Source organism: Choloepus didactylus, chromosome 13, assembly GCF_015220235.1.
Source record: "Choloepus didactylus isolate mChoDid1 chromosome 13, mChoDid1.pri, whole genome shotgun sequence".
In the NCBI taxonomy this organism is placed as follows: Eukaryota; Metazoa; Chordata; class Mammalia; order Pilosa; family Megalonychidae; genus Choloepus; species Choloepus didactylus.
This window is the reverse complement of record NC_051319.1, coordinates 6,281,108-6,305,268: the sequence shown is the minus strand read 5'-3', so window position 1 is coordinate 6,305,268 and position 24,161 is coordinate 6,281,108. Positions and strand designations below refer to the sequence as shown.

Genomic DNA, 24,161 nt, shown 5'->3' with positions numbered 1-24,161 from the left:
TTTTACTTACTAATACATCCTGAAGATCACACCATAGAAATATAGATAGCCCTCATTCCTTTTACAAATAGACAGAATAGCTCAAATTATTTTACAATACTCATTACATTCTAACCCACCTTTTAAACTCATTAATTAGAGAAAGGAATTAAGAATGTAAAAAAATGATCACTGACAATTTCAAGGTCTTTACTTACGCCATGCTGAAAGAAGGTTTTGCATCTTGATCAGATAGAGAAGCAATGGTGTGCTGAGGAAATCCTTCATAGAAGAAAATGTATTACTTTCTTTTCCCAAGCAAAGAGCAGAATTCTAAGGCTAAGAACCTAAAAATGACCCTAACAGAAAGCTTAAACAGAAGAACTCTTTCCTGCTTCTCTTAGATAATGTTTATGATAACATGATGGAGCTGTCCGTAATTTCAAGCTATAAAAAAAATTAACAGTGGAGGAAATGGGAAAAAGATCTATCCATACATACCACCTCTGATTCTGAAGTTCACATTTATATTTTCTAAGTTAATAACAATGAACAGATGTTTTTAAAAGAAAAACAGCTGGTAAGTTTCAAATAGTTTCTGATACAACTGAAGCTTCTAATACGTAGTCCACTTTCACTTTATACAAGAATATACTTCCAAGATTAAAATTTTGGAATGCCCAAACCTTTCATGTAGTTTGTTCTTTGTATATATTTTTATATTCTGAAAACATGGTTAAAGCAGAAAGGATAAAAGAAAATTTTCACCACAAAAAAACTGAAAATTTATCTCAATATCAAAACAAGTAAATAAAAGGTAAATGACCAACTGGAAAAATATTTGTATCATATGACTGAGAAAGGGTTAATATTCCTAACAGGCTATAAAAAATCAATTTAAAGAATAAATTTTAAGTTGAAACAAATAACTTCAAAATGGGCAAAAGAAATGCATCAGTAAATCAAAAAAGATTAGCCAACATAATATCTAAAACATACTGAATGTTTGTATCATCTGCATTAACTCAATCCTTGCAACACATGACAAAGTAGATACTAGTACTTTACAGATGAGGAAACAAAGGTAAGGGAGGTTGACCAGCAATACCAATAACCAATAACAAGGTAGAAAAGCATTCCATTTCACTGACAGTTATAAAATGCACATTAAACAAGGAGATCCTTTTTATATTTAAAAATGCATGTCTTATTTTCAAAACAAACGTAATAAGTGTTCATCATCAAATTTTGGGGAAATAATTTTTTTTTAATGATCTAAAACCCAGCACTCTAAACCTACCCCCCCAAAAAATTGCTTTTAGTACCCTCCTGCAACCTTTTATCTTTACAGTTTGTATTATATAGCTTTGATCATACAATACAGATTTTTTAGCTTGTTTTTAAATTTTCGTAATATAACAAGCATTTTTGCATAAACACAATGTCCCTATACTTTTCTAGCCTTAACAATAAAAGGAAGCCAGTGGTGTCCTCGATGACAGGATTACATGTGGTTTTCATTTTCTTCGTTTTACTTCTCTGTATTTTCTGTAATTGTTTCAACAAACTTTTTTTTTCCTAATTAGTAAACACTTTGGTGAAAAACAGAGAAATATATGAATGTTAAAATGGTAAGTTGTGCAAACGAAAATAGAAAGTCTAATGTGAGCCAAAATATATAGTAAACGTCTGCTTTAAAATAAACAAAATAAGCTCTTACCCATCCGAATAAGCGAGCATTCTGAACTTGAGCTGGCAGGAGGAGGACTAACATGATGTGTTAGCAATTCTTTGTAATGGCTTTCATCTAAAATAACATGGTATGTACCTAACAAGAAAAATAAAAGAAAAAATTTATCAGCTTTGCAGACATAAGAAGGGATTATAATTTCTATGTAATTCTGTAGAAGTTATATCATCTAAAAATACATGTTTCAAAATAAAGGTTTAAGCTAAATTATCATTTTAAAAGCCTTAATTAAAGAATACTTCTAAATTGACTTCTATGGGTATAACTATTACAATTTAATTAAAGCCAAGTTATGAGATCTTTACCAAATATTATATATAGAAATTTCTAACTTTCCAAGAGTTACATAGTACTTCTAAACACTGACATAAGTATGAAAGATTTCTTGCATTTTGGGGTGATATGTTATAAAATTGATGATATATTTAAGATGACTGACCATATTTTGGACTATGGGATACGAAGTGGTTTAAGTTTAGTAGCTTAAAAACAGATTAAAACATCCTAACTTAATTAATAAAGTGTTATTTCTTACATAGAAATTTTGAGTAAATATAAAAAATTCTAGATATATATACCACCAGTTTCACGAGCAAGTACAGTGCAAACCCGAACCTCTGCAGACAGTCCAATAACAGATACTCTAATTTTTGCTGCCTTTAGAGTCTTCATAAAATCCAAGTAAATGGAGGGTTTCATAAAAGAGGGAGAGAAGAAAAAAGAATTAATGTGTTTGAAAAATAGATTACTCTGAATATTAGGGATTAATTCACTACAGAATTATCTTTAGAGCTATAACTTTAGTTTAGACTATAAATATATGTATAGTTCTACCTTGATTAGATCATAGATATTTGATGGATCACAAGTTGTAAGGCTGCTAAAGATGATTAGGACTTCTCTACTTGTATGTCCTGGCATGTGTCTATAGAAAGATAAAATGTACTCTGATTAGGCATAACAAATTACACTAATATAAAATTTACCCAGAAAGAACAGTATATGTGTTTTACACATTTAGACTAAAGAACACCTCATTTGTTTCAACATCAAAAGGGAATGAATTGTGAATATATCTTAAATACTTTTAATATTTTAAAAATGAACTACCAATTTTTTTTATTCACTGTTTTATTTATTCATTCAACACATATTTATTGTGTAGTCTTTTAAAAATTCTTCAGATGGAGTGACAAACAAGACTGACAAGGTCCCTGACATAACAGAGTTTACCTTACAGTAGGTTTGTTTCATACAAGTCTAAAGTGTGCATTGGGAATACCATATGGATCAACTTTCAGGGGTATACCTGTGGCTTAATAGTAACACATTTCTTTCTTAGAAACTATAATTTAAACTAATGATGATTCAGAGTCATAATAATCGTAAGCATTGATCTTTGCATTCCATTTTAATTAAATGATGACTTATGAGGGTTTTAAGATGCAGTGAGCTATTTGCCCCTACAAAAATAGGGACTTCTATGCTTTTTGGAGCAATTTTATCAGCTATTTATAGCTTTGCTACTTATTTCTGCATTGTTACATCATTCTCAGCTACCACTTACGGATGCATTCATTGGTCCTACCTCTATTATGTGCATTTCCTCCTTCTCATCTATAACAAAACTAGAAAAATTTCTATTACATTAAAGGTATAAAGTGTGAGTCAGGACAGATTACCCAGGGGTAAAATATGTGAGCTTTAGCTACACTGAATATTTCCCTGGTGGTTCTTAGCTATATTCCACATAGTTGAATTTGCTGGAAAACTGTACTACTAATTACAGAAACATTAAAAACAAGTTAATAAAATTCAATAAATGTATAACCAATGCACAATTACTATACCACATTAAGTTCTCTAAACAACTCATTTTTCAAAAATATTTAATTTTATCAATTTCTTTTGTACTACAGAAAATGTCCATACACCTCATCTACTAAAATGTAAAATAAAAATAAAATCACCAACCAACACTAAACTAAAATTCATAAATGTCATTAAATATTCATCTTACCAAATAATGATTTTGTTACAGCTGAGTTCATGGGGATCTATGTTAACATATTTTCATTTCAGTTTAACTCATGCAAAACACTTCTAAATCAATTATAAATAATAAATGTAAAATACTAACTTTAGAGTTTGCATAGCCATGCTTAAGGAATTATAAAGAGATGGTTCTCCATGACAGGTCATATCTACTGCTTTCTTTAAACATGTTATGTGTTTTCTTGGGTTTCCTAAAATAGAAATGGAGTAACACACTTTTAACAAAATTCATATATATTATAGAAATTTATTTTTGTCCAAAAATTTATAAATCTATGATGTTAAAGCACAGAATCAATTCTATTTAGAATCAATTTATATTTTTGGCAAGCTGCACTTTTTCCAGAAATGTATGTTAGATAGCCTCATTACATACTGAGAGGCAGAATAAAAATCTTTTTCTTTGCATCTTTCAGCACACGATTTTAAATAACTACAATCCTAGAGTGCATAATTATTTTTATTATTAATATATCCATATTTTATCATTTTAAGAAATAACATTTTCACATTTTAACATCTTTGAACTCAGGATGCATCCATCATACTGACAGCCAGGCAGCATTTGTGACATAGCTGTCATTGCCTGCTCTTGTGTAAACCTACTAATAGCTATTCATATTTTGTTGCTTCAATTGCACTAGGTACATTGTTGGTGCTATTCATATTGTATTCAGCCACCATTTAAAATGTTTTTATAAAGGTTATTAACACAAAAAATTCTATTTTTATGTAGACAGGCATGGAACAGAGCAATGGTGTGTAAATTTGTTATTAGTGAAACAAAAAATCATTGACGGAAAGTAGTCTTCAATTCCATATCTTAGGAAGAAAAAAACAAGAACTTTACAAATCATAAAAAAAAAAAGATAGGTTCAACAAGTAAGCTGTGTCATCTTCTGTACTGAAATAACACCTGAAAAGATTACTTCTCTCATTGTAAGTAATAAAAACTGAAGTCAGGTGAAACTACCAAATACCTAGAGTAGTTAACAGAAATGTCAAATCACCAGGAAGGAAGCTGGTGTGAACAATTCACGTATCATTTGACATTGTCTCAAACTTTAACTGCTAAGGTTTCTTCTTCTTAATGGTCCACAAAACAAAGATACATGTTACAATTGATGGACTCTGAGACTCACTGAAACATGGTATTCTGTAAAAACCGTCCTGTCTTCCTATAAATTAATAATACTTGAAATTTTCACTACATTCACTTTATCATATAGTGTAATTCATCAAATTACTTCCACAATGTTGAATATTAAGTTATTTCCAATTTGTCACTATTACAAAAAAACGCTGCGAAGACTATTTTCTTCCATATCTCCTAAGCGTAATTTCAAGAGAACTAATTTTGTAACTCTTTTCCAAAAAATTTTTACTGATTTACAAGACTATCAGCAATTTTAACAACTTTGTTGTTTTTGAAACCTCATGTTGTTAATTTAAAATGTTTAAAATAAAACATTATTGAATTAGGATCAAGATGACAGAGTGAGACTCTTCAGTGCTCTCTCCCCCAACAGAAACTTTGAACAACCAGCAAGAACTGGCAGAAACATCTTTCTCAAAACTCCAGAAAACAGTTAAAGGACTACAGTACCAGGGCATGTGCCAAATCAAGAAAAAGGCTACTTAAAGCAGTATGATCTCTGGGCCCTGGCTGCCTACTCCTCCACCCCTCACCTGCCCAGTGCTGAGCTGACAATTCTCCCAGTGCAGATCCCTGGTCATCATTCCAGAGAGAGCAGAGTAACCCTCATGCAAATTACTGGAGCATGTATGTCTGGCCCAATCTGTCTGGCAATAGCCTGACAGACTCACTGTCCCAGAACTTGCCCTGCACGTACAAGAGCTCTACTACAGAATGCTGTGGGACAACAATCATGTGGATGCCTTAGGCAAGGGATTGCTGGTTATAGGACATATAGTTCAGGGCCCTGGACTAGGAGGAAACTGTTTCCTAGGGGAAAGGAGTCATTCAGAACCCAGTAAACAGGGAGAATTCCTAGGGACAAATGTGCATGCCTAAAACAGGAAGTGGTACAGAAAGTACCGGGGAGGTGCCTATACTTTGGCCTGGAGCTATTCTCCAAATTCACTGTATGAATACGCCCTGAAGACTGGAAAAGGTGTTTTCTTTCTTTCCCTCTTTTATTGTGTTTTATTAGCTCCTGGCATTCATGGAAAACTGTCTTAGCAGCTGGAAATAAGCTTAAGGAACAAACTCCTCAGAGTCTAAATTCCAGCAATAACACATTAAAATATCAAAATGTCCAGGTTTCAGCAAACATTAGAAAACATACAAGGACATAAGAAGTGATGACCCAGGCAAAGGAGAAAATTAAAGCATTAGAAACCATCAATGAGGAGGACCAGACCTGGGATATTCCAAACAAAGACTTTTTAAAAATGGTCCTAAATATGCTTCAAGAGTTAAAGGAAAATATGAGCAAAGAACTAAAGGAAATCAGGAAAATGACAGATGAAAGAGAATATGAAGAGAGAGATGGAAATTTTGAAAAGTAACCAAACAGAGCTGAAGACCACAGTAACAGAACCTAAAAATTCCTTAGAGGTCAATGGCTGAGAGATTTCAAATGGAGTCAAGAGGTCATTCTGGAGTTCATTCTCATGCATTATACAGATTTTCCTTTTCAGGTTTTAGTGTATTCAAGTAGCTAGAAGCTTATACAATGTGACTGTGTGATTGTGACTCACACTCCCTTTATCCAGTGTATGGAGAGATGAGTAGAAAAATGGGGACAAAAAGCAAATGAATAATAGAGGTAGATGGGGTGGACAGGATGTTTTGGGTGTTCTTTTTTACTTTTCTTTTAATTTTATTTTCGAGTAATGAAAATGTTCCAAAATTAATTGTGGTAATGAATGCACAACTATATTATGATACTGTGAACGACTGACTGTACACCTTGGATATATCTTGATAAAATTCCAGGGAAAAAAATTCCTTAGAGGGTTTTGTTAGGCAGTACCCCACCCCTGCCCTAAGAAATTCTGCAAGTCTTTGATGAGCCACCACCCACCCTGAGCTTAGGAATTCTGCAAGTTTGCAATAACCTTTAAAATTTAAACTTTCCGGGGGGAGGCGGGGCAAGATGGCGGACTGGTAAGCTGTATGTTTTAGTTACTCCTCCAGGAAAGTAGGTAGAAAGCCAGGAACTGCGTGGACTGGACACCACAGAGCAATCTGACTTTGGGCATACTTCATACAACACTCATGAAAATGTGGAACTCCTGAGATCAGCGAAATCTGTAAGTTTTTGTGGCCAGGGGACCCGCGCCCCTCCCTGCCAGGCTCAGTCCCGTGGGAGGAGGGGCCATCAGCTCCGGGAAGGAGAAGGGAGAACTGCAGGAGCAGCCCTTATCGGAAACTCATTCTACTGATCCAAACTCCAACCATAGATAGACTGAGACCAGAAACCAGAGAATCTGAGAGCAGCTGGCCCAGCAGAGAGGAGACAGACATAGAAAAAAACAGCACAAAAAACTCCAAAATAACAGTGGAGGAGTTTTGGAGTTCTGGTGAACATAGAAAGGGGAAGGGCAGAGCTCAGGCCCTCAGGCTCATATGCAAATCCCGAAGAAAAGCTGATCTCTCTGCCCTGTGGAACTTTCCTTAATGGCCCTAATTGCTTTGTCTCTTAGCATTTCAATAACCCATTAGATCTCTGAGGAGGGCCCTTTTTTTTTTTTTTTTTTTTAAATCCTTTTTTCTTTTTCTAAAACAATTACTCTAAGAAGCCCAATACAGAAAGCTTCAAAGACTTGCAATTTGGGCAGGTCAAGACAAGAGCAGAACTAAGAGAGCTCTCAGACAAAAGGCAATAATCCAGTGGGTGAGAAATTTCACTAAACACCACAACTTCCCAAGAAAAGGGGGGTGTCCGCTCACAGCCATCATACTGGTGGACAGGAAACACTCCTGCCCATCGCCAGCCCCATAGCCCAGAGCTGCCCCACACAACCCAATGTGACAGAAGTGCTTCAAATAAAAGGCACACCCCACAAAACTGGGCGTGGACATTAGCCTTCCCTGCAACCTCAGCTGATTGTCCCAGAGTTGGGAAGGTGGAGCAGTGTGAATTAACAAAGCCCCATTCAGCCATCATTTCAGCAGACTGGGAACCTCCCTACACAGCCCAGCAGCCCAAAACCGCCCTGGGGGGACGGCACTGACCTGTGACATAGCACAGTCATCCCTAAACAGAGGACCCGGGGTCCACAGCCTGGAAGAGGGGCCCACTTGCAAGTCTCAGGAGCCATACACCAATACCAAGGATTTGTGGGTCAGTGGCAGAGACAAACTGTGGCAGGACTGAACTGAAGGATTAGACTATTGCAGCAGCTTTAAAACTCCAGGATCACCAGGGAGATTTGATTGTTAGAGCCACCCCCCTCCCTGACTGCCCAGAAACACGCCCCATATACAGGGCGAGCAACACCAACTACACACACAAGCTTGATACACCAATTGGACCCCACAAGACTCACTCCCCCACTCACCATAAAGGCAAAGCAGGGGAGAACTGGCTTGTGGAGAACAGGTGGCTCGTGGACGCCACCTGCTGGTTAGTTAGAGAAAGTGTACTCCACGAAGCTGTAGATCTGATAAATTAGAGATAAGGACTTCAATTGGTCTACAAATCCTAAAAGAACCCTATCAAGTTCAGCAAATGCCAAGAGGCCAAAAACAACAGGAAATTATAAAGCATATGAAAAAACCAGACGATATGGATAACCCAAGCTCAAGCACCCAAATCAAAAGTTCAGAACAGACACAGCACCTAGAGCAGCTACTCAAAGAACTAAAGATGAACAATGAGACCATAGTACGGAATACAAAGGATATGAAGAAGACCCTAGAAGAGCATAAAGAAGACACTGCAAGACTAAATAAAAAAATGGATGATCTTATGGAAATTAAAGAAACAGCTGATCAAATTAAAAAGATTCTGGACACTCATAGTACAAGACTAGAGGAAGTTGAACAACGAATCAGTGACCTGGAAGATGACAGAATGGAAAATGAAAGCATAGAAGAAAGAATGGGGAAAAAAAATGAAAAAATCGAAATGGACCTCAGGGATATGATAGATAATATAAAACGTCCTAATATAAGACTCATTGGTGTTCCAGAAGGGGAAGAAAAGGGTAAGGGTCTAGGAAGAATATTCAAAGAAATTGTTGGGGAAAACTTCCCAAATCTTCTAAACAACATAAATACACAAATCATAAATGCTCAGCGAACTCCAAATAGAATAAATCCAAACAAACCCACTCCGAGACATATTCTGATCACACTGTCAAACACGGAAGAGAAGGAGGAAGTTCTGAAAGCAGCAAGAGAAAAGCTATTCACCACATACAAAGGAAACAACATAAGACTAAGTAGTGACTACTCAGCAGCCACCATGGAGGCAAGAAGGCAGTGGCATGATACATTTAAAATTCTGAGTGAGAAAAATTTCCAGCCAGGAATACTTTATCCAGCAAAGCTCTCCTTCAGATTTGAGGGAGAGCTTAAATTTTTCACAGACAAACAAATGCTGAGAGAATTTGCTAACAAGAGACCTGCCCTACTGGAGATACTAAAGAGAGCCCTACAGACAGAGGAACAAAGAAAGGACAGACAGACTTGGAGAAAGGTTCAGTACTAAAGAGATTCGGAATGGGTACAATAAAGGCTATTAATAGACAGAGGGGAAAAATATGACAAACATAAACCAAAGGATAAGATGGCTGATTCAAGAAATGCCTTCACGGTTATAACATTGAATGTAAACGGATTAAACTCCCCAATTAAAAGATATAGATTCGCAGAATGGATCAAAAAAATGAACCATCAATATGTTGCATACAAGAGACTCATCTTAGACACAGGGAAACAAAGAAACTGAAAGTGAAAGGATGGAAAAAAATATTTCATGCAAGCTACAGCCAAAAGAAAGCAGGTGTAGCAATATTAATCTCAGATAAAATAGACTTCAAATGCAGGGATGTTTTGAGAGACAAAGAAGGCCACTACATACTAATAAAAGGGGAAATTCAGCAAGAAGAAATAACAATCGTAAATGTCTATGCACCCAATCAAGGTGCCACAAAATACATGAGAGAAACACTGGCAAAACTAAAGGAAGCAATTGATGTTTCCACAATAATTGTGGGAGACTTCAACACATCACTCTCTCCTATAGATAGATCAACCAGACAGAAGACCAATAAGGAAACTGAAAACCTAAACAATCTGATAAATGAATTAGATTTAACACATCTACAGGACATTACATCTCAAATCACCAGGATACACATACTTTTCTAGTGCTCACGGAACTTTCTCCAGAATAGATCATATGCTGGGACATAAAACAAGCCTCAATAAATTTAAAAAGATTGAAATTATTCAAAGCACATTCTCTGACCACAATGGAATACAATTAGAAGTCAATAACCATCAGAGACTTAGAAAATTCACAAATACCTGGAGGTTAAACAACACACTCCTAAACAATCAGTGGGTTAAAGAAGAAATAGCAAGAGAAATTGCTAAATATATAGAGATGAATGAAAATAAGAACACAACATACCAAAACCTATGGGATGCAGCAAAAGCAGTGCTAAGGGGGAAATTTATAGCACTAAACGCATATATTAAAAAGGAAGAAAGAGCCAAATGAAAGAACTAATGGATCAACTGAAGAAGATAGAAAATGAACAGCAAACCAATCCTAAACCAAGTAGAAGAAAAGAAATAACAAGGATTAAAGCAGAAATAAATGACATAGAGAACAAAAAAACAATAGAGAGGATAAATATCACCAAAAGTTGGTTCTTTGAGAAGATCAACAAGATTGACAAGCCCCTAGCTAGACTGACAAAATCAAAAAGAGAGAAGACCCATATAAACAAAATAATGAATGAAAAAGGTGACATAACTGCAGATCCTGAAGAAATTAAAAAGATTATAAGAGGATACTATGAACAACTGTATGGCAACAAACTGGAGAATGTATAGGAAATGGACAATTTCCTGGAAACATACGAACAACCTAGACTGACCAGAGAAGAAATAGAAGACCTCAACCAACCCATCACAAGCAAAGATATCCAATCAGTCATCAAAAATCTTCCCGCAAATAAATGCCCAGGGCCAGATGGCTTCACAGGGGAATTCTACCAAACTTTCCAGAAAGAACTGACACCAATCTTACTCAAACTCTTTCAAAACATTGAAGAAAATGGAACACTACCTAACTCATTTTATGAAGCTAACATCAATCTAATACCAAAACCAGGCAAAGATGCTACAAAAAAGGAAAACTACCGGCCAATCTCCCTAATGAATATAGATGCAAAAATCCTCAACAAAATACTTGCAAATCGAATCCAAAGACACATTAAAAAAATCATACACCATGACCAAGTGGGGTTCATTCCGGGCATGCAAGGATGGTTCAACATAAGAAAATCAATCAATGTATTACAACACATTAACAAGTCAAAAGGGAAAAATCAATTGATCATCTCAATAGATGCTGAAAAAGCATTTGACAAAATCCAACATCCCTTTTTGATAAAAACACTTCAAAAGGTAGGAATTGAAGGAAACTTCCTCAACATGATAAAGAGCATATATGAAAAACAGACAGCCAGCATAGTACTCAATGGTGAGAGACTGAAAGCCTTCCCTCTAAGATCAGGAACAAGACAAGGATGCCCGCTGTCACCACTGATATTCAACATTGTGCTGGAAGTGCTAGCCAGGGCAATCCAGCAAGACAAAGAAATAAAACGCATCCAAATTGGAAAAGAAGAAGTAAAACTGTCATTGTTTGCAGATGATATGATCTTATATCTAGAAAACCCTGAGAAATCGACGATACAGCTACTAGAGCTAATAAACAAATTTAGCAAAGTAGCGGGATACAAGGTTAATGCACATAAGTCAGTAATGTTTCTATATGCTAGAAATGAACAAACTGAAGAGACACTCAAAAAAAGATACCATTTTCAATAGCAACTAAAAAAATCAAGTACCTAGGAATAAACTTAACCAAAGATGTAAAAGACCTATACAAAGAAACCTACATAACTCTACTAAAAGAAATAGAAGGGGACCTTAAAAGATGGAAAAATATTCCATGTTCATGGATAGGAAGACTAAATGTCATTAAGATGTGAATTCTACCCAAACTCATCTACAGATTCAATGCAATCCCAATCAAAATTCCAACAACCTACTTTGCAGACTTGGAAAAGCTAGTTATCAAATTTATTTGGAAAGGGAAGATGCCTCGAATTGCTAAAGACACTCTAAAAAAGAAAAACGAAGTGGGAGGACTTACACTCCCTGACTTTGAAGCTTATTATAAAGCCACAGTTGCCAAAACAGCATGGTACTGGCACAAAGATAGACATATAGATCAATGGAATCGAATTGAGAATTCGGAGATAGACCCTCAGATCTATGGCCGAATGATCTTTGATAAGGCCCCCAAAGTCACTGAACTGAGTCATAATGGTCTTTTCAAGAAATGGGGCTGGGAGAGTTGGATATCCATATCCAAAAGAATGAAAGAGGACCCCTACCTCACCCCCTACACAAAAATTCACTCAAAATGGACCAAAGATCTCAATATAAAAGAAAGTACCGTAAAACTCCTAGAAGATAATGTAGGAAAACATCTTCAAGACCTTGTATTAGGCGGCCACTTCCTAGACTTTACACCCAAAGCACAAGCAACAAAAGAGAAAATAGATAAATGGGAACTCCTCAAGCTTAGAAGTTTCTGCACCTCAAAGGAATTTCTCAAAAAGGTAAAGAGGCAGCCAACTCAATGGGAAAAAATTTTTGGAAACCATGGATCTGACAAAAGACTGATATCTTGCATATATAAAGAAATCCTACAACTCAATGACAGTAGTACAGTCGGCCCAATTATAAAATGGGCAAAAGATATGAAAAGACAGTTCTCTGAAGAGGAAATACAAATGGCCAAGAAACACATGGAAAAATGTTCAGCTTCACTAGCTATTAGACAGTTGCAACTTAAGACCACAATGAGATACCATCTAACACCGGTTAGAATGGCTGCCATTAAACAAACAGGAAACTACAAATGCTGGAGGGGATGTGGAGAAATTGGAACTCTTCTTCACTGTTGGTGGGACTGTATAATGGTTCAGCCACTCTGGAAGTCAGTCTGGCAGTTCCTTAGAAAACTAGATATAGAGTTACCATTCGATCCAGCGATTGCACTTCTCGGTATATACCCGGAAGATCGGAAAGCAGTGACACGAACAGATATCTGCACGCCAATGTTCATAGCAGCATTATTTACAATTGCCAAGAGATGGAAACAACCCAAATGTCCTTCAACAGATGAGTGGATAAATAAAATGTGGTATATACACACGATGGAATACTACGCGTCAGTAAGAAGGAACGATCTCGTGAAACATATGACAACATGGATGAACCTTGAAGACATAATGCTGAGTGAAATAAGCCAGGCACAAAAAGAGAAATATTATATGCTACCACTAATGTGAACTTTCAAAAATGTAAAACAAATGGTTTATAATGTAGAATGTAGGGGAACTAGCAGTAGAGAGTAATTAAGGAAGGGGGAACAATAATCCAAGAAGAACAGATAAGCTATTTAACGTTCTGGGGATGCCCAGAAATGACTATGGTCTGTTAATTTCTGATGGATATAGTAGGAACAAGTTCACAGAAAGGTTGCTATATTATGTAACTTTCTTGGGGTAAAGTAGGAACATGTTGGAAGTTAAGCAGTTATCTTAGGTTAGTTGTCTTTTTCTTACTCCCTTGTTATGGTCTCTTTGAAATGTTCTTTTATTGTATGTTTGTTTTCTTTTTAACTTTTTTTTTCATACAGTTGATTTAAAAAAGAAGGGAAAGTTAAAAAAAAAAAAAAAGAAAGAAAGAAAAACAAGGAAAAAAAATGATGTAGTGCCCCCTTGAGGAGCCTGTGGAGAATGCAGGGGTATTCGCCTACCCCACCTCCATGGTTGCTAACATGACCACAGACATAGGGGACTGGTGGTTTCATGGGTTGAGCCCTCTACCATAAGTTTTACCTTTGGGAAGACGGTTGCTGCAAAGGAGAGGCTAGGCCTCCCTATATTTGTGCCTAAGAGTCTCCTCCTGAATGCCTCTTTGTTGCTCAGATGTGGCCCTCTCTCTCTGGCTAAGCCAACTTGAAAGGTGAAATCACTGCCCTCCCCCCTCCGTGGGATCAGACACCCAGGGGAGTGAATCTCCCTGGCAACGTGGAATATGACTCCCGGGGAGGAATGTAGACCCGGCATCGTGGGACGGAGAACATCTTCTTGACCAAAAGGGGGATGTGAAAGGAAATGAAGTAAGCTTCAGTGGCAGAGAGATTCCAAAATGAGCCGAGAGGTCACTCTGGTGGGCACTCTTACGCACAATTTAGACAACCCTTTTTAGGTTCTAAAGAATTGGGGTAGCTGGTGGTGGATACCTGAAACTATCAAACTACAACCCAGAACCCATGAATCTCGAAGATAGATGTATAAAAATGTAGCTTATGAGGGCTGACAATGGGATTGGGAAAGCCATAAGGACCACACTCCACTTTGTCTAGTTTATGGATGGATGAGTAGAAAAATAGGGGAAGGAAACAAACAGACAAAGGTACCCAGTGTTCTTTTTTACTTCAATTGCTCTTTTTCACTCTAATTATTATTCTCGTTATTTTTGTGTGTGTGCTAATGAAGGTGTCAGGGATTGATTTAGGTGATGAATGTACAACTATGTAATGGTACTGTAAAGAATCGAAAGTACGATTTGTTTTGTATGACTGCGTGGTATGTGAATATATCTGAATAAAATGATTAAAAAAAAAAAAAAAGAATTGGGGTAGCTGGTGGTGGATACCTGAAACTATCAAACTACAACCCAGAACCCATGAATCTCGAAGACAGTTGTATAAAAATGTAGCTTATGAGGGGTGACAATGGGATTGGGAAAGCCATAAGGACCACACTCCACTTTGTCTAGTTTAGGGATGGATGAGTAGAAAAATAGGGGAAGGAAACAAACAGACAAAGGTACCCAGTTTTTACTTCAATTGCTCTTTTTCACTCTAATTATTATTCTTGTTATTTTTGTGTGTGTGCTAATGAAAGTGTCAGGGATTGATTTGGGTGATGAATGTACCACTATGTAATGGTACTGTAAACAATTGAAAGTACAATTTGTTTTGTATGACTGCGTGGTATGTGAATATATCTCAATAAAATGAAGATTAAAAAAAAAAAAAAGAAGAAGAAATAGCAAGAGAAATTGCTAAATATATAGAGATGAATGAAAATGAGAACACAACATACCAAAACCTATGGGATGCAGCAAAAGCAGTGCTAAGGGGGAAATTTATAGCACTAAACGCATATATTAAAAAGGAAGAAAGAGCCAAAATCAAAGAATTACTGGATCAACTGAAGAAGCTAGAAAATGAACAGCAAACCAATCCTAAACCAAGTACAAGAAAAGAAATAACAAGGATTAAAGCAGAAATAAATGACATAGAGAACAAAAAAACAATAGAGAGGATAAATATCACCAAAAGTTGGTTCTTTGAGAAGATCAACAAGATTGACAAGCCCCTAGCTAGACTGACAAAATCAAAAAGAGAGAAGACCCATATAAACAAAATAATGAATGAAAAAGGGGACATAACTGCAGATCCTGAAGAAATTAAAAAGATTATAAGAGGATACTATGAACAACTGTATGGCAACAAACTGGATAATATAGAGGAAATGGACAATTTCCTGGAAACATATGAACAACCTAGACTGACCAGAGAAGAAATAGAAGACCTCAATCAACCCATCACAACCAAAGAGATCCAATCAGTCATCAAAAATCTTCCCACAAATAAATGCCCAGGGCCAGATGGCTTCACAGGGGAATTCTACCAAACTTTCCAGAAAGAACTGACACCAATCTTACTCAAACTCTTTCAAAACATTGAAGAAAATGGAACACTACCTAACTCATTTTATGAAGCTAACATCAATCTGATACCAAAACCAGGCAAAGATGCTACCAAAACGGAAAACTATCAGCCAATCACCCTAATGAATATAGATGCAAAAATCCTCAACAAAATACTTGCAAATCCAATCCAAAGACACATTAAAAAAATCATACACCATGACCAAGTGGGGTTCATTCCAGGCATGCAAGGATGGTTCAACATAAGAAAATCAATGTATTACAACACATTAAAATTCAAAAGGGAAAAATCAAATGATCGTCTCAATAGATACTGAAAAAGCATTTGACAAAATCCAACATCCGTTTTTGATAAAAACAGTTCAAAAGGTAGGAATTGAAGGAAACTTCCTCAACATGATAAAGAGCATATATGAAAAACCCACAGCCAGCATAGTACTCAATGGTGAGAGACTGAAAGCCTTCCCTCTAAGATCAGGAACAAGACAAGGATGCCCGCTGTCACCACTGTTATTCAACATTGTGCTGGAAGTGCTAGCCAGGGCAATCCGGCAAGACAAAGAAATAAAACGCATCCAAATTGGAAAAGAAGAAGTAAAACTGTCATTGTTTGCAGATGATATGATCTTATATCTGGAAAACCCTGAGAAATCAACGATACAGCTACTAGAGCTAATAAACAAATTTAGCAAAGTAGCGGGATACAAGATTAATGCACATAAGTCAGTAATGTTTCTATATGCTAGAAATGAACAAACTGAAGAGACACTCAAGAAAAAGATACCATTTTCAATAGCAACTAAAAAAATCAAGTACCTAGGAATAAACTTAACCAAAGATGTAGAAGACCTATACAAAGAAAACTACGTAACTCTACTAAAGGAAATAGAAGGGGACCTTAAAAGATGGAAAAATATTCCATGTTTATGGATAGGAAGGCTAAATGTCATTAAGATGTCAATTCTACCCAAAATCATCTACAGATTCAATGCAATCCCAATCAAAATTCCAACAACCTACTTTGCAGACTTGGAAAAGCTAGTTATCAAATTTATTTGGAAAGGGAAGATGCCTCGAATTGCTAAAGACACTCTAAAAAAGAAAAACGAAGTGGGAGGACTTACACTCCCTGACTTTGAAGCTTATTATAAAGCCACAGTTGCCAAAACAGCATGGTACTGGCACAAAGATAGACATATAGATCAATGGAATCGAATTGAAAATTCAGAGATAGACCTTCAGATCTATGGCCGACTGATCTTTGCTAAGGCCCCCAAAGTCACTAAACTGAGTCATAATGGTCCTTTCAACAAATGGGGCTGGGAGAGTTGGATATCCATATCCAAAAGAATGAAAGAGGACCCCTACCTCACCCCCCTACACAAAAATTAACTCAAAATGGACGAAGATCGCAATATAGAAGTAAGTACCATAAAACTCCTAGAAGATAATGTAGGAAAACATCTTCAAGACCTTGTATTAGGCGGCCACTTCCTAGACTTTACACCGAAAGCACAAGCAACAAAAGGAAAAATAGATAAATGGGAACTCCTCAAGCTTAGAAGTTTCTGCACCTCAAAGGAATTTCTCAAAAAGGTAAAGAAGCAGCCAACTCAATGGGAAAAAATTTTTGGAAACCATGTATCTGACAAAAGACTGATATCTTGCATATATAAAGAAATCCTACAACTCAATGACAATAGTACAGACAGCCCAATTATAAAATGGGCAAAAGATATGAAAAGACAGTTCTCTGAAGAGGAAATACAAATGGCCAAGAAACACATGAAAAAATGTTCAGCTTCACTAGCTATTAGACAGATGCCAATTAAGACCACAATGAGATACCATCTAACACCGATTAGAGTGGCTGCCATTAAACAAACAGGAAACTACAAATGCTGGAGGGGATGTGGAGAAACTGGAACTCTTATTCACTGTTGGTGGGACTGTATAATGGTTCAGCCACTCTGGAAGTCAGTCTGGCAGTTCCTTAGAAAACTAGATATAGAGTTACCATTCGATCCAGCGATTGCACTTCTCGGTATATACCCGGAAGATCGGAAAGCAGTGACACGAACAGATATCTGCACGCCAATGTTCATAGCAGCATTATTCACAATTGCCAAGAGATGGAAACAACCCAAATGTCCTTCAACAGCTGAGTGGATAAATAAAATGTGGTATATACACACGATGGAATACTACACGGCAGTAAGAAGGAATGACCTCATGAAACATATGACAACATGGATGAGCCTTGAAGACAATGCTGAGCGAAATAAGCCAGGCACAGAAAGAGAAATATTATATGCTACCACTAATGTGAACTTTGAAAAATGTAAAACGAATGGTTTATAATGTAGAATGTAGGGGAACTAGCAATAGAGAGCAATTAAGGAAGGGGGAACAGTAATCCAAGAAGAACAGATATGCTATTTAACGTTCTGGGGATGCCCAGGAATGACTATGGTCTGTTAATTTCTGATGGATATAGTAGGAGCAAGTTCACAGAAATGTTGCTGTATTATGTAACTTTCTTGGGTTAAAGTAGGAACAGGTTGGAAGTAAAGCAGTTATCTTAGGTTAGTTGTCTTTTTCTTACTCCCTTGTTATGGTCTCTTTGAAATGTTGTTTTATTGTATGTTTTTTTTTTGTTGTTTTTTTTTTTTAATTTTTTTTTTTCCATACAGTTGATTTAAAAAGGAAAAGGTTAAAAAAAAAAAAAAAAAAAGAAGGAAAAAAATACGTAGTGCCCCCTTGAGGAACCTGTGAAGAATGCAGCGGTATTGGCCTGCCCCACCTCAGTGGTTGCTAACATGACCACAGACGTAGGGAACTGGTGGTTTGGTGTGTTGAGCCCTCTACCGTAGGTTTTACCCTTGGGAAGACGGTTGCTGCAAAGGAGAGGCTAGGCCTCCCTATAGTTATGCCTAAGAGCCTTCTCCCGAATGCCTCTTTGTTGCTCAGATGTGGCCCTCTTTCTCCGGCTAAGCCAACTTGAAAGGTGAAATCACTGCCCTCCCCCCTACGTGGGATCAGACACCCAGGGGAGTGAATCTCCCTGGCAACGTGGAATATGACTCCCGGGGAGGAATATAGACCTGGCATCGTGGGACGGAGAACATCTTCTTGACCAAAAGGGGGAAATGAAAGGAAATGAAATAAGCTTCAGTAGCAGAGAGATTCCAAAAGGAGCCGAGAGGTCACTCTGGTGGGCACTCTTACGCACAATTCAGACAAGCCTTTTTAGGTTCTAAAGAATTGGGGTAGCTGGTGGTGGATACCTGAAACTATCAAACTACAACCCAGAACCCATGAATCTCGAAGACAGTTGTATAAAAATGTAGCTTAAGAGGGGTGACAAGGGGATTGGGAAAGCCATAAGGACCACACTCCACTTCGTCTAGTTTATGGATGGATGGGTAGAAAAATAGGGGAAGGAAACAAACAGACAAAGGTACCCAGTGTTCTTTTTTACTTCAATTGCTCTTTTTCACTCTAATTATTATTCTTGTTATTCTTGTGTGTGTGCTTATGAAGGTGTCAGGGATTGATTTGGGTGATGAATGTACAACTGTGTAATGGTACGGTGAACAATCGAAAGTACGATTTGTTTTGTATGACTGCGTGGTATATGAATATATCTCAATAAAATGAAGATTAAAAAAAAAAAGACATAATGCTGAGCAAAATAAGCCAGGCACAAAAAGAGAGATATTGTATGTTACCACTAATGTGAATTCTGTGAAAAATGTACAATGTTTTATACTGTAGAATGTAGGGGACCTAGAGATACCAATTAGTGGAGGGGGAATGATAATCTAATAAGAACAGATAAACTATGAGGGTAATCTCAAGGTTATGGGAATGCTCAGGAATGATTATGGTTTGTAAACTTTCTTGGATATAGTAAGATCATGTTGGAAGCAATAGAGTTATTTTAGGTTTTTTTTTTCTCTTATTCCATTGTTTTCTTAGGGGTTGTTAATTTTCTTGGGGTATGGTAGGAACATGTTGGAAGCAATGTAGTTATTTTAGATTATTTGTTTTTCTTACTCCTCTGTTTGGACATGGTTTATTAATTTTCTTGGGGTATGGTAGGAACATACTGGAAGCAAGTTATTTTAGGTTATTTGTTTTCCTTAATCCATTGCTTTGTTTGAAATGTTGTGGGGTTTTTTTGGTTGTTGTTTGCCTGTTTGTTTTTAATTTTTTGATAAACAAAGTTAAAAAATTGAAAAAAAATCAGTAGAAAAATGGGAGTAAAAACTAAATGACAAATAGGGTGGGATGGGGGGATGGTTTGGGTATTCTCTTTTCACTTTTATTTTTTATTCTTATTCTGATTCTTTCTGATGTAAGGAAAATGTTCAGAAATAGATTGTGGTGATGAACGCATAACTATATGATCATACTGTGAACAGTTGATTGTATACCATGGATGACTGTATGGTTTATGAATATATTTCAATAAAACTGAATAAAAAAAATAAAATGTAGCGTATGAGGGGTGACAATGGGATTGGAAAAGCCATAAGGACCACACTCCACTCTGTCTAGTTTATGGATGGATGAGTAGAAAAATAGGGGAAGGAAACAAACAAACAAACAGACAAAGGTACCCAGTGTTCTTTTTTACTTCAATTGCTCTTTTTCACTTTAATTATTATTCTTATTATTTTTGTGTGTGTGCTAATGAAGGTGTCAGGGATTGATTTAGGTGATGAATGTACAACTATGTAATGGTACTGTGAACAATTGAATGTACGATTTGTTGTGTATGACTGCGTGGTATGTGAATATATCTCAATAAAATGAAGATAAAAAAAAAAATTTAAACTTTCCTACTTCCAAGTCCCTGCTCTCAAACCAGCCAATGGAAACCTATCAGCTACCAGCCTTCCCCAAAGTAGCCACTGAGAAACTGCCAACCTAGACCCGCCAGCTGCCCATCCCTGGACAAAGAACTTCCCACCAACCTTCCTATATAAGCCCTACTGTTCCCTCGCTCGGGGCTGTCACCATCCTAGGCTTCAGCCCGCCTGCTGAATAAAGCTCCTTTGATGAAGTTTTAGTCCCTTCTCTTCCCAATTGAAAAACCTAACACTTGGGTGCCAAAACCCAAGAATCGAGAAAAAAGACAAAATCTCCACAAGAAGGGTCGAACCCACTTGCCTGACTTCAGCACCCAACACCAGTGAATCACGTCTGGGTAAGGAGAAAGCACCCTCTTCTCTCCCCTCCAGCACTCTCTTTCTCTGTTGTCCGGGACAACGTTCACCGAAATCCTAGCACTGGGTGAGAGCTGCCTCTGCCGGGTCCTGGACCCTAGGAGCCTCCATCCACTCCTCCATCTGCCTCGGAGCCTGAGAACTCTCAGGGGAGAATGCCCTCTCGACTGTTCCTGAGCTTGAGATCTGGAATTTCTCCTTACCCTATAGACCTTCATTCTAATCACAGGAAATGAACAGTCCCGACCTCCCTGTAACACCTCTCTAGCATGCTTACTTTGAAACCTCAAAAAACTCGGCCTCAGAATGGATCTAAAACCTCACAGGCTCATTTTCTATTGCAATTCCGCCATGGCCACAATACAAATTAGATAATGGATCCACCTGACCAGAAAAGGGAACCCTTGATTCCCAAATTCTTTTTAACCTTAACAATTAGTGTCAGCGTCTCGGCAAGTGGAGTGAAGTCCCATATGTCTAGGCCTTCTTCAACCTGCACAGGTGCCCCTCTCTCTGCCACTTATCAAATCCTTCTTCTCCATTCCTCTCTTATAACACCGCCTATCTCTGAGCCCAGTGCTTCTTCTCCTTCCGACTCTTTCTTCCATCCTTCCAAAGACCTTCTCCTCAATTCTCCTCCTTCTCACGTAGCCCCTCCTAATCAAGCTGAAGCTGCTATTGAAACACAACCAGGAAACAACCCACCAGATTCTACCTCAGAATCTCAACCCTCCTTTCCTTCCCCATGAAGGACCTGGTCCTTCCCAACCCCAGCCTAACCTCCCCTTGTAAGAAGTGTCTGGACCAGAGGGGCCCATCCGTGTCCATGTTCCCTTCTCTCTTTACCATCTTTCCCAAATTGAAAAGCGCCTAGACTCATACTCTACTGACCCTGCCCGATTTCTTTAAAAATTTCAATATCTTACTGTGTACTATGACATCACCTGATGAGAACTCCACATCATTCTCTCTACCTGCCTCACCCCCAAGGAGAAGGAAGGAGCATGACTGACAGCTCAGACTCATGCAGACACCTTAAATAGGACCCTAATAATAGCTCTGTGAAAGCCACCACAGTCCCCCGAAAAGAACCCGAATGGAATTATCAGGAAGGAAAGCCTGGCCAACAGTCTCGCAACCTTATGATAACTTGCCTCACAGCAGGACTGCAGGCACACAAAGCGGTTAATTATGATAAGCTAAAAAAAATTTCCCAACAGAATGATGAAAACCCAGCAGCTTTTCTAGCTAGTCTTAGAGAAGCCCTCCAACGTTACACTGATCTTAACCCAGACTCCCCTGAGGGCACCTTACTCCTCCATATGCAATTTATTTCTCAGCCCCCAACATCTGCGGAAAACTCCAAAAGCAAGAAGGGCCCCAAACTAAACAAAGTGAGCTAACTGATCTAGCCTTTAAAGTTGTTAACAATAGAGATATAGAACACGCCCAGAAAGAAAAACTTAAGAAGGAAGCCAAAGCCAAATCTTACACTCAGGCTTACCAGCTTCTTGCCTCAGCACTGAAAGAAAACCCAAGGCCCTCCTAAACAAAAAGGGAAACTCCACCAAGAGCTTGTTTTAAATACAGACAGCCCGGGCACTGGGCCAGGCAATGCCCAAATCCTTGACCACCACCCCCGCCCGGGGTCATGCCTTCTCTGCAAGCAGGAGGGTCACTGGAAGTCCGACTGCCCCTGGGCCCCTCAAGGCATGGGGACTTCTGTTACCCACTCGACTACGACCCCCGGCTTTGACCTCCCAGAACTCCTGGGACTAGCGGTGGAAGACTGAAGGTGCCCGGGAACCACCCAAAGCCCTGCTATGATCACTCGCACAGAACCTTGGATAATTCTCTCAGTTGCAGGTAAGCCAATTTCATTTCTTATAAACACAGGGGCCACTTACTCTGCTCTCTCTGAATATAAAGGGCTAACAAACAAATCTTCAGTCACAGTAGTCGGGGTTAAAGGCATAGTTTCACAGCCTTTAGTTACCCCACTCCCAGCCTGTTCACTTAACAACCTTGTATTTACGCACTCATTCCTTATCCTCCCACGCTGCCCCACACCAATTCTCGAAAGAGACATCCTAGCTGTATTAAAAGCCCAAATACTCATTCCTTCTCAACAGCATCAGACATCTTCTTTCTGTCTTTAGTCAATACAACCTCTTCCACAAACCTACCAAACCCCCTTCTCTCCCTTTCCTTCTCTCTCTGGTCAACACCTTGAAGTATGGAACATAAAAACCCCCTCACATAAAATTCTTTTATCTGCTAATAAAAACTTAGCTTCTATATTGTTAAACCACTCAGCCATCCAGTTTAATACCTACATGTACTATTAATTCTTGTTTAAAAGAAAAATGTGTATTACTGTTTCAATAATGCATTAACTAAAGTGTTTTGAGTATTTAACATTATTCTAACAAGTTTAATTTTAATGGTAATACCATGTTATAAAAGGTTTGCTTAAAAACAATTTCCAAAATTATTTTGGTAACTTAAGTATAAAGGTATAAAAGATATTTTGTATTAAAAGGAAAAAAGAAAGTTGTTTTGTCCTAAAAAGAAAAAAAAGAAAAGAAAACAGAAATGTAGAACAAAACCTGGATACAGAAAGTTGCAGAAAGTTTGCGGAAAAGGAAATTTATCTCTGTGATCAAAGTTAGAAAATGGTAAAAACTAGCAATATCACTGCTTAAGGATAAAACCTCACAACTTAAGAAGTGGTTTTGCAAAACAGAATAGCATTAGATATTCCCCAAGGCGGTACTTGTGTGCTCTAATTAATATTTGATGTTGTGTGTATATGCTAATAATTTACAAAATATAAACACTCCTCACCCTACTGCAAGCTCCTCACATTACTGTCTCCCACTGTTTTACTATCAACCCTGCCACTCTCCTTCCACTTCTCCTATCCTACTTTTCATCTCCTCTACATTCATTCTGGCAACTTGTTTCTTACAACTTCTAACCAGGTTTATTCGCAGAATTGTTTAAGACATGACAAACCAGGCTGTCAGTGACATGCTACTCCTCCAACAAACACATCCTTACCAGCCACTACCTCACAACGGAACGCAGGGACAACTCTACACCCCCT

At 37.7% G+C, this 24,161-nt stretch overlaps 1 protein-coding gene across 3 annotated transcripts in view; it reads right to left on the bottom strand.

The window, feature by feature from the left end:
• GTF2H2 (general transcription factor IIH subunit 2) overlaps positions 1-24,161 on the bottom strand; it is a 45,982-nt gene that overhangs the window by 5,288 nt on the left and 16,533 nt on the right. For all 3 annotated transcript variants that reach the window (XM_037801245.1, XM_037801244.1, XM_037801246.1), the window contains 5 exons: positions 3,870-3,975; positions 2,564-2,654; positions 2,308-2,395; positions 1,700-1,807; positions 198-261 (listed from right to left, as the gene is read on the bottom strand). In XM_037801245.1, the coding sequence (XP_037657173.1) occupies positions 198-261; positions 1,700-1,807; positions 2,308-2,395; positions 2,564-2,654; positions 3,870-3,975 (457 nt within the window). The remainder of the gene's footprint in view (positions 1-197; positions 262-1,699; positions 1,808-2,307; positions 2,396-2,563; positions 2,655-3,869; positions 3,976-24,161) is intronic.